The sequence below is a fragment of the Physeter macrocephalus genome, chromosome 16, assembly GCF_002837175.3.
Source record: "Physeter macrocephalus isolate SW-GA chromosome 16, ASM283717v5, whole genome shotgun sequence".
NCBI classification, from domain to species: Eukaryota; Metazoa; Chordata; class Mammalia; order Artiodactyla; family Physeteridae; genus Physeter; species Physeter macrocephalus.
Genome location: NC_041229.1, coordinates 85949034 through 85962522, shown reverse-complemented (window position 1 = coordinate 85962522; position 13489 = coordinate 85949034). Strand labels below are relative to the sequence as shown.

The 13489-nt window shown below is 36.8% G+C and overlaps 1 protein-coding gene across 4 annotated transcripts in view; it reads left to right on the top strand.

Annotated features, from left to right (window-relative positions):
* FBXO3 (F-box protein 3) overlaps positions 1-10348 on the top strand; it is a 32015-nt gene extending 21667 nt beyond the window's left edge. The window contains exons 8-12 of one of the 4 annotated variants that reach the window (XR_008619597.1): positions 756-878; positions 2253-2368; positions 3979-4169; positions 7816-7930; positions 9313-9444. Coding sequence is in view for 3 of the 4 variants with exons in the window: in XM_007118260.4 (XP_007118322.1) it covers positions 756-878; positions 2253-2368; positions 3979-4169; positions 9313-9489 (607 nt within the window). In the remaining variant the exon portion in view is untranslated. Of the gene's footprint in view, positions 1-755; positions 879-2252; positions 2369-3978; positions 4170-7744; positions 7936-9312 lie in introns of all 4 variants that reach the window. The other 3 variants (XM_028501245.2, XM_055091560.1, XM_007118260.4) reach the window with 3 other exon arrangements.
* Positions 10349-13489: the final 3141 nt, after the last annotated feature.

The following is a 13489-nucleotide window of genomic DNA, read 5'->3' as shown; positions in this document are numbered from 1 at the left end:
CCATGAAGGTTAATAACAGAACCTCTCATCTTAAATCTTACTATTTTATTCTCACTTTAAAGCCAAAACATCCAAACAGTTGAACAGCCAGTATTTTTTTCGTCTTGAAGAATCAAGAGAAAAAACTGATTTTGATTTAGAAGCTGTGGCTTTATAGTAGTTACATAGTTGGTGTTTTTTTTGGCGGTGGAGTGGGAGACTGTTGCCAATAACAGATTTACTGTGAATAGCAAGTCAGTAACTATTAGCTGCTGGAAAATATTAGTCATTATCTCTAAACGGAACATTCAGGTATTATAGATGGTACTAGAGGTTGGTTCACAGTAGCCCAGTTGGCAGAAATGATACGTTAATTATACATTAGAGGCCTCTAGAATAACAATACTAACACATTTTATTGTCAGAGTCACTGTGTATAGGGCATAGCTGGGTTTTCAGATGTTCCAAAAGTTTCCTTAGCTCTAAAGACTGAGATAAGCTCTTTTTAGTTTCCAAGTTAGTTACTGATCCATTATTTGAACCACTGGTTGTTGAACCTTGACTGCTATCATTATTGATTCAGAGTCTTCAAGGTTTTCTAGTTTGTTTGTTCTTTTAAGCTTAATAACTATACCTTTAAGGTGCCAAATATGATTTAAATTTGTTTTTATCGTAAAGTAAAATATAAACTATTTTGCATTGTATCTTTAAACCTTTTATCTTACAGAATTGACGTTTGTTGATTAAAAAATGTTTAATTTTTTAAAATTACCTAGATATGTTCATGATGCAGAGTGTGTAGCAACGACTGGGGATATTACAGTTTCAGTTTCCACATCGTTTCTGCCAGAACTTAGCTCTGTACATCCACCCCACTACTTCTTCACATACCGAATCAGGTGAGAATTTTAAATGGGGTCGCCTTTTGGGATATACCTTATGGATGTGTTGTTATCACCCCATTTGACATGATATAAAAACACATTCTGAAAGGCAGCTTCTTGCTAAAGTGTGGAGGTAGGTGGATAACAAACAAATTTTCTACAATATAGTGTTTGTACAGCACCTTGAGTTTGTATCAGCCTTTGTGCCAGGTACTTTGAGAGGTGGACCACTAAGCTGTAATCATCATGAAAGGTCAGTATTAGAGTTATGATGCGTTCCGAAAGCTATGAAATTGCCCAAGATAAAACCATGCATTTCAGTTTTATCTTGCCTGTCTGTATTTAATTAAAAGGGTAATAAATATTTAGGAGTACAGCCTGTATATTAGACACAGTGCTGAGCAAGCCCTGGATTTGGTTAAATAAAAAACAGATATTAAATACACTTTAATTAGAAGTACTCTGTACTGTGAGGTAAAGATAACTCATTGCCCTAAGGGATTAAGAATGCTTTGTTTTTAGATGTATTTTTAAATACTTTATGATATATATTTTTAAAAAATACATATACATGCATATATACATACTAGAAATAATAATAATGTATACTTAACCAGAAAGCATTCTACGATTTTGGTATTGTATGAAGCCTTTGATATGTCCAGTTACACATATTCAGATGAATGTTGTTTTAATTGTTTAATTTAATCCTGCCTAGGATTGAGATATGCTTAAAATAGTAATAGCTACACGTGCTTATATGGTATTCTAAATGAAAATAAGAGTCAGCAGAGTCTCAGAAAAAGGAGGGAAATAATAGTATTGGAGAACAGAGTCAAGGTATAACCCCAGTAACTGAATAGTAGATGCACGAAATAGTGACATTTTGCTCTGAGCTTTCTAGAAGCTAATGGAGAAAAGGGCTGTATAGCCTTGTAGTGAAAAAAAAGACTCCATTCTTTAGGACAGAAGTTTTTCGTGGCACCATTTTCTAGAAAGTGTTTCCCACATTGGTCTTTATTTGAACAGCAAAAGATTGTTGTCACCACTGTTTGTAAATTTTTATGTTGCCCTTTCTATTGTTAATCCTAAATGAAAGTCAAGCAAAAGATTGTTGTCACCACTGTGTTTGTAAATATTTATGTTGCCCTTTCTATTAATCCTAAATGAAAGTCAAGTGTGTAAATTGAATGAAAGCATTTCTGTGGGGGAGTCCAGCTAATTAGGCCAGTATCTTTGCAAACTTACAGGAATAGATGATTTACACCGACTTTGGGTTGGGTTTCTTAATTTCCTTTGGAAATCCCTTTTACTGGCTTAGCTCAAAATACTGTAGCTCTTAAACAGAAAAAAACCAACATGTCTCTACCACTCCATTCTCTTCTCCAGGATTGAAATGTCAAAAGATGCACTTCCTGAGAAGGCGTGTCAGTTAGACAGTCGCTACTGGAGAATAACAAATGCTAAAGGTGATGTGGAAGAAGTTCAGGGACCTGGAGTAGTTGGTATGTGTCCCAAGATTTGGGTTTATACATCAGTTGCTTCTAAAACATTTTGGAGAGTATATATGTGATACATAGCTTGGCAAATGCATGATGTAGTTAGTGGATAAGACAGCATCTTTTTAATAGCTGTGTTTCGGTGTGAAAGATATCATAGATTCTGAATTCTTCTCCTAATTACAATATTTTGCTTCATAAATATAATGTATAAAGGTCATTATTTTGTCAGTTTAGTGCCTGAAACATGAACTTTTCTAAAATTATAGCAAACTCAATTATTCAGGGATTGAATTTCCATTCTGTAGATCACACAGGTTTCTTGCTTTTCCTTCTTAACTGCTTTATTTTTTTAGCTGGATAATTATTCATTATCATATTCTGTAGGGTTACAGGGTGTATGGCAGAAAGAGAAAATGAATTTCATATTGGTCATCTTTTTGAAATTTCAGGAGAAATGTTAAACTTAGCACAGATTTTATTGTTTTTTTATTTGAATCATCTCTAGCCTCTGATTACCATTGACATTTGGCTTTTTAAAAAATTATGATTATCGTAAGTTTCTGAGACCTTAGATTCTTCACGTTTTATATGTGTACTTCAGGAAAATAATATTATTTAAGCTATGTGCTTTTGTTATTGGTCCTAAGCATATGTAGAATTCAGTTTAAATTGAAGTTGTTTTAATTAATTGCCACAAATAGATTCATATTCTACATGTCTTTTTAAGGAATTTTTCCTGGATATTAAAGAATTTTATTAAAGCTGTAATTCTTTTTCTGTCATTTCGTCTATTGGTGTAAAACCTTTCCCTTGTGACTGCCATTTTGTCTGGGCTAAGTGCTTAAGATGCATCTTCAGAGTTTTATGTTTTAGTCTCTTGCTACATTTAAACATTTAGATTATCCTTACCTCTGTTTGAACTAGAATATGTGACACTTTTTATTACCAGTGTCTTAAAGATTGTGTCCTCAATGCCTCTCCTTTTTTTTAAAATTAGTTTTTTATAAATTAATTTTATTTTATTTATTTTTGGCTGTGTTGGGTCTTTGTTGCTGCACACAGGCTTTCTCTAGTTGCAGCGAGCGGGGGCTACTCTTCGTTGCAGTGCGCGGGCTTCTCATTGCAGTGGCTTCTCTTGTTGCAGAGCACGGGCTCTAGGCACACGGGCTTCAGTAGTTACAGCACGCCGGCTCCGTAGTTGTGGCTTGTGGGCTCTAGCGCGCAGGCTCAGTATTTGTGGCGCACGGGCTTAGTTGCTCCACGGCATGTGGGATCTTCCCGGACCAGGGCTTGAACCCATGTCCCCTGCATTGGCAGACGGATTCTTAACCACTGCGCCACCAGGGAACCCCCCCCTCTCCTTTTTTAATTTTCATTCTACTGGATATCACCCCCCTCACCCCCCAACACACTATCAGGAATTAGGAGAGTACAAAAAAATGTCAAAATACTCATAATCCCATCCCCAAATATTAACATTTTGTTATATTTCCTTTTAGATTTTTTTCTAATTATGCATTTTCTTTAATATAGTTTAAAGAGGACATATCGTGTTTGCTATAATGAAGAACTAAATATTATACTTTAATTTATTGTTACTGTTTTCTCTGCAGGTGAATTTCCAATCATCAGCCCAGGCCGGGTATATGAATACACAAGTTGTACCACATTCTCTACAACATCAGGCTATATGGAAGGATATTATACCTTCCATTTCCTTTACTTTAAAGACAAGATCTTTAATGTTGCCATTCCCCGATTCCATATGGCATGTCCGACATTCAGGGTGTCTATAGCTCGATTGGTAGGTTAATTTTTCCTCTGATGCTGATTTTACATGACTTTGTAGAATGAACTCCACAGAGGGCCTTTGTTGATTACCCAGACAGATAGTTTGTAAATGGTATTTCAGAGAACCCTGGAGATTTTGAGGGAAATATCTTTTGGGGGAGGGGGAGATGTGTGAATATGTTGGGGGGGTGGACAGTAAGTAAACTAGGCTCCAGATTCTTCAATCAGAGTAACTCTACTGTTATGTTTTTGTTGTTGTTTTTATTTGTTTGTTTCTTTTAAATAGACTTTATTTTTTAGAGCAGTTGCAGATTCACAGCAAAATTGAGCAGAAGGTACAGAGATTTCCCATATACCCTCTGCTTCAACTCATGCATAGACTCCCCCATCGTCAATATCTCCCGCCAGAGTGGTACCTTTGTTACAGCTGGTGAACCTACATTGACACATCATTATCACCCAAAGTCCATAGTTTACATTAGGGTTCACTCTTGGTGTTGCATATTCTGTGGGTTTGAATGTATGTATAATGACATGTGTCCACCATTACAGTATCATATAAAGTAGTTATTGGTTTCAAAGTTTCAGTGTCTTTTCCAGTTTCCAAAAACAGTTTTGTTGCCTAATGAGAATCACCACACTAGACCAGTTAGAATCACCTTTTTTTTATTTCATTAAGACTGGGGAAGCAATTGCTTACAGTGGTTTTGCTAAAACTCCCAATTTTTAAAAGTAATACAAATATCCTATAAAATCATTACAAAGAAGATTTAATGGGTAGACTTGCACTTTTAGTAGTCTCTCTTTGGGATCATTTCCTAAGTCAACTAGTTGTATTTTTGAAATCTCATTTCTAGGGTGACAGGTATAGCAGTAACCCCAATCTTACAGGCTATAAAATGATTAAAGAAAATTATGACACTTGAGTTATACAATAGGAATAAATTATGAATTGCATACCCAGAATATAATTAAGTCATAGGTGTCAAATGTTCAAAAAAAGCCCTCTAGCTCCTGGGATGACCCCGATGGGTGGGTCTAATATAAGTCTGGGAAGATAGACATGATATTAATCTGACTTAGAGTGGATACATTCCCAACTCCAGTTTGGAAAGAGAAGGATGATGATGAGACTTTAGGCCATTATATTTGTGGTATTTCTGGTGAAAAGAATCTACAGCCTGGGTTTGGAAGTGAAGTTTAGCTTCCCTCCCAGTGGTATATTTCCAATACTGTGAATTTGCTACTTCCTGTAACAGTCTTCCATTTTTGACTAGCCCCATTTCTGTTTGAGATTGGTATCATCTTATCCTTAAATGTTTGATACAATTTATCAGCGAAGTCATCTTGGCCTGGAGTTCTCTTTGTGGGAACGTTTTGAGATATGAATTTTATTTCTTTAATATTCATATTTTGTTTTGTGTTTCACTTTCGGTAATTTTGTGTCTTTCAAGGAATTTGTCCATTTGGTCTAAATGTTGAATTTATTTCCATAAAAGTTATTTGCAGTATTCCCTTGATATCCTTTTAATGGCTGTAAGAGCTATAGTTATATGTAGTGTTTTGTTCTTAATATTGGTAATGTACATCTTCTCTTTTGTTCATCATCTTAGCTAGGGGGTTGTCACTTTTATTGATTATTTAAAGGAACAATTTTTGGTTTCACTGTTTCTCTCTATTTGTTCATTTTCTGTTTCATTGATTTCTGGAGTTATCTTTATTTCTCTCCCACTTACTGTGGGTTTAATTTGCTTTTTTTTTTTTTTACTTCTTAAGGTAGAAGTTTAAATTATTGATTTTAGACCTTCTCTCTAAGCACTGTTTCAGCTATATTTCACAAATTTTGATGCATTATTTTCATTAACATTTAATTCAAAATATTCTCAGATTTCCCTTGTAATTTAATTTTGATCTGTGTCTTTTCTAGAAATGTATGAATTTCCAAACATTTGGAGCTTTTCCAGTTACCTTTTGGTTATTGATTTCTAGTTTTGTTATGGTTAGAGAACTCGCTGTGTATAATTTCAATCTTTTTAAATGTTTTATGGCCCAGCATTATGGTCTATCTTGGTAAATGATCCTTGTGTATTTGAAAAGAATGTATTTTCTGATATTTGGGGGAATATTAATTCTATAAACGGCAAGTCAAATTGGTTGACTGTTTTTCAAGTCTGCTATATATTTACTGATCTTTTGTATGTGTGTGAGTTCTCTGAGAGATGATTGTTGTAATCTCCAACTATAATTACAGTTTTGTCTATTTTTTTAATTCTGAATTTTTATTCTCTTTTTAATTTGCTTCATGTATTTTAATTATATGCAAATATATTTAGGATTGTTACATGTTTTTAATGAAGTGCTTCTTTTATTGTTATAAAATCTCTACCTATGGCAATATTCCTTGCCCTAAAGTTGCTATATATTCCTGACCTAAAGTGTAAAGAGTGTTGACATTTGTTTGCACAGGTAGTTTGCGCAGTTAAGTTACTATTGGGTCAGTCGATCCTGTTGAGGCTTGTTTTTAATGTTTGTTAGGGTGGGGATAGAGTAGTCTTTACTTAAGGACAGTAGTTCTCAGACTTTTCCGTCTCATGATCGCCTTCAGCTCTTAAAAGTTATTGAGGACTCCAAAAAACTCTTGCTTATATGGGTTATATGACATTTATCATGTTAAAAATTAAAACTGAGAAGTTTTATAATATTACTCCTTTTTAAAAGTTTTAAATTTTTAAATTTATAATTTCAAATTACAATAATAAACTCATTACATGTTCAACCCTCTCTTAACTATGTTCTTACTTAGAGTTTTAGTTTCCTCCCAACCACAAAGAAGCATATAAGATCTTGATCTGCCTTGTGGAAAATGTTTTCTCTTTCTCGAGGATGAGAACTCAGTAAAATGAAATGAGAATTCTGGACTTATTCTAATCAACATGAAAGAGGCAGTGGGGATTGTATTTGTATTGTGTTTATTTGTATTGTACCTTTCCTGTTTAAAAATTAGTTTTCTTGATATGGAAGTTGAGTTGTTCCCCTTATTTGTCCACTAACCATGTAGTATCATACTTAAAACTTCCTTTTGCTTTATACTTTGAATGTTGCTATAAAACATTTTTTGGTTGGTCTTAAGCCTTTTCTTGGTCTAGGTAGTTTGTTTTTGGACACTTTAGAGGCTCCTGCTGCTTATTTATTTCCATTCTTGTCTGTGTGTTCCTCTTTCCATCTACTGTTTGTATATGTACACTTTTGTATGAGATCATCAGCAATCTCCCTCTTTAGCTACATTGATTTCTTTAACAGTTTTTCTGGTTTTTTCCTTAGGATAATTAATAATCATACTACCTGGATTTAATGTTTCAGAATTTCCTAAGCTTTAATCCTCTCCCCCTTTTGTACCTTCTACTGAATTTTAAAGTCTTTATTTCCCAGATTAAAGAAATCAAAAGATAAAAGTAATGAAATATATTTATGTATATTTTCTCTGATTGTTGTTGTTAGTGTTATAATAAATCCCAAGTGACAGTTCCTTTGACACATTCTAAAGGACATTTCCTTTCCCCCACGTTAATTAATTTGCTTGCTCAACAGATATTTATTGAGTACCTACTAGGTGCTGGGGAAAATGCAGTGAACGATATAATCAAAATCTCTGCCTTCAGGGATGTGATGTACAGCATGGCGACTGTGGTTAATAACACTGTACTGCATATTTGGAAGTTGCTAAGAGAGTAGATCTTAGAAGTTCTCATCACAAGAAAAAAGCCCTGTAACTATGTAAGGTGATGGATGTTAACTAGATTTATTGTGGGGATCATTTTGTAATGTATACACATATTGAATCATTATGTTGTACATCTGAAACTAATATAATGTTGTATGTCAATTATGCCTCAATAAAAATAAAAAAAGAAGAAAGTTGAGGAGATTAAAAAAAAAAATCTCTGGCTTGGAATTTACATTCTAGTTGGAAGAGACAAAGTGTAGCAAATACACACTCCTCACTTATGTCAAGTAGTAATACGTGCTCTGGAGAAAAATCAGAGTAAGGGAGCTAAGAAGTATACTGTTGGGTTGTTCTGACATAAAGATGTGTCAGGGAAGGCCTTGGTGACATTCGAGTTCAGGCTTGAAAGAAGTAGAGGGAGCTGGGTGGATGTGTGGTTGAAGGGTGTTCCAAGCAGAAGAACAGCAAGTACAGACGTGCTGAAGCACTAATGTGCTTGGTATGTCCGAAGAACTGCACGGAGGCCGGTGTAGCTGGAGGGCAGTGAACAGGGGAGAGTGGTTAGAGACTCAGTCACGGGGTAGTGGGATGCTGCATATGCAATGCCATAAAAGCCTTGGTGGAAGGACTTTTGCTGCCGTCACATCCCAAGTCTCCCAATGCTTGCCACATTACCGCTAGGTCCTCCTTGCCGTTCAGAATTCTGTCCAATACAGTAGGTCCTCTCACTGAGTCTTCAAATGTTTGAGAGAGAAAACCAACAGCAGAATGGGTCAAGACTCAATTAGAGGCACTGCTTAAGAGGAACTGAAGTTCCCAAGAGATGTTCAGATATTGGATGTTCAACATCACTACTGCCTTATTCCGAGAGGCTTCAACAAATTAATTTAAAAGCAGAGGCTACCGGTGCTGATTGTCTTTATACTAGGAGCTCAATAGAAATCTCTTAGACCTGTTGACAGTACATAAAACTTACCAGTAGAGGTCATACCTTAGTAATATTTTCAGATCCTCCTTTCTGTAAGCACGTAGGTTAATAAAGAATTGTTACTCAATACACTAATGAGGTCTGTAAAATTTTATCTTGGGTTGTTAGGAGTGGTCTGTTTGCTACATTGTGTGAATTACCAACCACCATGTAAAAAATAAGTACTATATTGATGAAATATATTTACCGTTAAAACCACATTGAGCATTTTAAAACTTGTGATAGAATATATACTCTAGAATTTGCATCAGCATGTGCATTATGAAAATGTATAGAAGGCTATAAAATTCTATTTTAAAAATCTATAAACATTCTCTGAGAAGTCTATAAAATTCATATTTGGCATGCCCAGTTGTTTAGATTCTAGGTAAATGAGAATTTATATTAAATAAGAGTAAAAAAACTGATGGAAGTTCTTATCAAAAGATTGTTTTCTCTTTCAAGGAAATGGGTCCTGATGAATATGAAGAGATGGAAGAGGAAGAAGAGGAGGAGGAGGAGGAAGACGATGATGATGATTCGGCAGATATGGATGAATCTGATGAAGATGATGAGGAGGAGAGACGGAGGAGAGTCTTTGATGTTCCCATTCGAAGACGCCGCTGCTCTCGCCTTTTTTAGCAAGCCTCTGCTGATGGAAGCCCTGGGGTGAATCAGCCTGTTAAATAGATTTCTCAGTAATGTAAATAACTAAATTGTTCTCAGCTTATAGCAGGAAAACTAGCATGAAATATTGTGCCAGGACCTGGGTTCTATATGACACTACTTTAGGAACTGGATTGTTTGAGTTTGCTTAGTGTTTTTGAGGTAGAGGAGGAAATGGGAATCTTTTTTTCCTCTTCTAGAAGTCAGTGGGAGAATAGTTCTCTAGCTAAGGAACAGACTTTTTTTTGTTTAAAGATATTTTATACTTATAAAAATATGGAAATGGGAGGGAGTAGAATAAGGATTTTAAATGAAGCAGAAATACCTACACAAGGATAGAGAGAAACTGTGTGACTGAATGATTCTGTGAAAAGACTTTTAAGTTATTTAGAAATGAACAGAATTTGTAATTAGGCTAATCCATTTAGTGAGTCCTATATATTTTGTACTCACAGGGAACTAATTGACTAAATAGCTTGAATGCTAGTTGTCCTTTCTTAGACAATCTGTCCTTAAATTTAGAGTTTTCATCACAACAACCTTGAATTTAAAGTCTGTCAGTATGACTTTGACCTTGAATTTAGTCTTCAACTCTGCCAACCTTGAATTTAAAGTCTTCAGCACTATGACCTTTATCATGCTGTTCACAGATGCATCATTTTTGAAGTGTAGTGTGTAAAAGTATGTATTGTGTTGCTTATTAACAAAAGATTCTTCACAATATCTCATGTAGTCTAAATTTGTAAATACCGCTTCTGTTTTGTTTCCCCTCTATATACTTGACTGTCTAACTTTGTGATAAGTGACATGAATTTTAAGTTAAGTATGTTTCCCTAAAACATGGATTTTTTTGTAATTATATAATTGAGAGTTTGGAATGAAATCCTCCAAGTGTCAAAAACTCACATTTTGAAAACATATTTTGGTTCCAATCCTGTATTTTGTATAATTGCCTATTTCCCATAAACTAGTGTTAATAAGCCTTTGCTCTTAAGATAGACGATGAGATCAAAACTCATTGGCCTATTGCCAGAGGCCCATTCAAAGTCATTTCCTGGCTTTGACGATACTCTGTCATGTACTCCACCTTGCAATTCCCCCAGGAACAGTTCTTTTGTAGGGAAAACTGTAGGAAGAGGGAGGTATATACAGGATTAAGCAGCTGCCATCAGGGACCAGGAAGGCGAACTTAGTCTTTCATACTGGCACATGTCAAAATGTTCTGAAGTGGAGTAAGTAGTTTTTCCTGCTTATTTCTTTTAAAATAGACTCCCAAATCTATTATGCCTATCCATTTTTTTTTTAAATCAACCCACTGGTTTTTTTGAAAAATAAACTTCCCCAGCAAAGCAGTGATTTAATTAAGACTAGTTAACGTTGGAAGTTAAAGCTGGCGCCAGGATACCTTGCCATTCTTTGCATCTTTCTTTTTTCAGAATGGCCTCTCTTCTCTCAGTTCCCAGAGTACTCATGATGTCCCAAATCTGCCTGCCACCCCATCCAATCCTTGCTCCTCAGAATGCTTCAGGCTTGCTTATCCTTCCATCAGAATTCATTCTCTTAGTATGTTGAATGAATGGTCTCTATTTCATACTAAGGTGTGATTGATTAGTTGATAACAACCTCAGGTGTTTTATTTCATTGGCAAGAATGTGTATTCACACAGAAAAGGGATCTAACAGTTGGTCAGACTATGCTTTTGGTGGAGCGAAGCCCATTTCTGGCTCCTAGGTCCCTTCAGAACACCACTTATCTTTTACTCATTTGTCTGAAGCTTGATGTATCAGGATGAGGCTGATATGTAAATAAACCGGAGCTTAAATAGCTTAGGGTTTTTTTTTTCTCTTGTGAAAAGTAGGAGGTAACTAGCTCAGGACTGATAAGGTGGCCCAATGGTGTCAACATTCTAGGTTCCTTCCATCTTCCTGTTCTACCATTCGTAGCAGACTTTAATCTTTAAAATGACTGCAAGATAGCAACTGCAGGCATATTGTATTCCAGGAAGGATGATGAGAAAAGGGAAAAATTAAATGGAAAGTAAAAAGTCAATCATAAGGCTGGAGAGAGGTAAACCAGCCAGGTCTCCAGCAGGAGGATAAGTAGAGAAGGGGCAAGAGATGCAGGTATTAACATGGGCAGCCTGTAAACCTGGTATGAAGGAATTGTAATGGCCCAAGTAAGACATGCTACAGGCATGAGTTAGGGCAGTATCAGTAGGAGTAGAGTGAAGCGAGGATGAAATTGAAGTAGCTAAATGATAAAATAGGCAGGAGTTGGTGATTGCAGGAGTTGGAGTGGAAGAAATAGAAGTTGATTCCAGGTACGGGGCTTCATTTATGAAAAAAAAAATTGCAGGAAAAGCAGTGGAACATTGGAGATGAGTTCAGATTTGGACACATTTTGAGTTCAAGGTGTTTGTGGGACATACTAATGGAGTTGTCCAATAATCAGTTGGATATGAATATGAAGATCCAGGGTGTGGTTGGGACTGGAGAGTAAAGATTTGCAAATCATCTGCAAACATACATACAGTCATCCCTCGGTATGTGCAGGGGATTTGTTCCAGGACCTCTACAGATACCAAAACATGCTCAAGTCCCTGATATAAAATGGTGTCATACAGCCAGCCCTTGGTAACTGCATATTCTGAAGTTGGTTGGCCGAACCTACAGATATGGAGGGTCAACTGTATTCCCAAGGTAAAACAGTGGGTGCACTATAGTCTCCCAGGGAAAACATACAGCCATGGTTCTCAGTCCAACCCTGGCAACACCACATTGAGGGGGTAATGGAAAAGAATCTCAAGACCAAAAGGTCAAGGAACTGGATGCAAAACCAGGAGAGAGTGGCATCTCAGAACCCAAGAGAGTTTAAAGGAGGGAAGAGCTTATAGGATGCATAGAAAAATGCATGTGGAAGAGCTTTGTAAACAAGCTATCATAGGAAACACATGTATTAGCTGATTTAAGCAGACACACTTTAAATATCAAAGCAAATCTTTCTGATTTGAGAATCCTGTTTCTATAGAGAAAAACCAAGATTAAGGCACCACCAAATGAAATTCATTCCCTGACATCCCAAAGCCATCAGAGGATCATGGTAGAAGGCACGTGTCATGATCAGTTGTCATATGACTTCCCCTGCTTGAACTTTGTCATGGGTTCCTCCTCTCCCGATTCAACATGAGCAGTCCTGAGATAAAATACCTTCTTATCCTATCCTCAGAGAGTCTCACAGTCCCCAACAGAGGTCAATCTCTTGGAGAAAGACCTGTACTTTTGGCCTGCTTTTCCCACTCCCCCTTGTATGGCGCTCTGTAAGCCGGTTCTGCAGTGGGTAGTGACAAAGTGATAACCAGAAACTTCAGATTACATCTTCACCTAAAAATAACGTTCTAGGGACTTCCATGGCGGTCCAGCTGTTAAAAGACTCCCGGCTTCCACTGCAGGGGGCGTGGGTTTCATTCCTGGTCGGGGAACTAAGATCCCACAAGCTGCAGGGCACGCCCCCCCAACCCCCCCCCCCCAAAAAAAAACCCACAGCAGAGTTTCATCTCGGTTCCAAACAAGTCACAGAGGTGACTATGGCTGAAGGGTACTTGGAGGCTACCAGAGCCCGAGAGCAGAAAGGAGCCTCAGGCTGCAGCCGGGCACGCCCCCCCCAACCCCCCCCCCAAAAAAAAACCCACAGCAGAGTTTCATCTCGGTTCCAAACAAGTCACAGAGGTGACTATGGCTGAAGGGTACTTGGAGGCTACCAGAGCCCGAGAGCAGAAAGGAGCCTCAGGCTGCAGCCAGGCTGGCTAACCAGACAGCCGGGCCAGTTGGGAGCTTGGCAAGGGCACACAAACATTTTGAAAAACATTTTCATATTTTTTTCAACAAAGGAGGAAAATTCATAAGTCGGAGTTTCATATTGTTTTTGTTTTCGATAACAAATCGGAGGAAGAACATCATAAACTTTCCGTTTTCAGTGT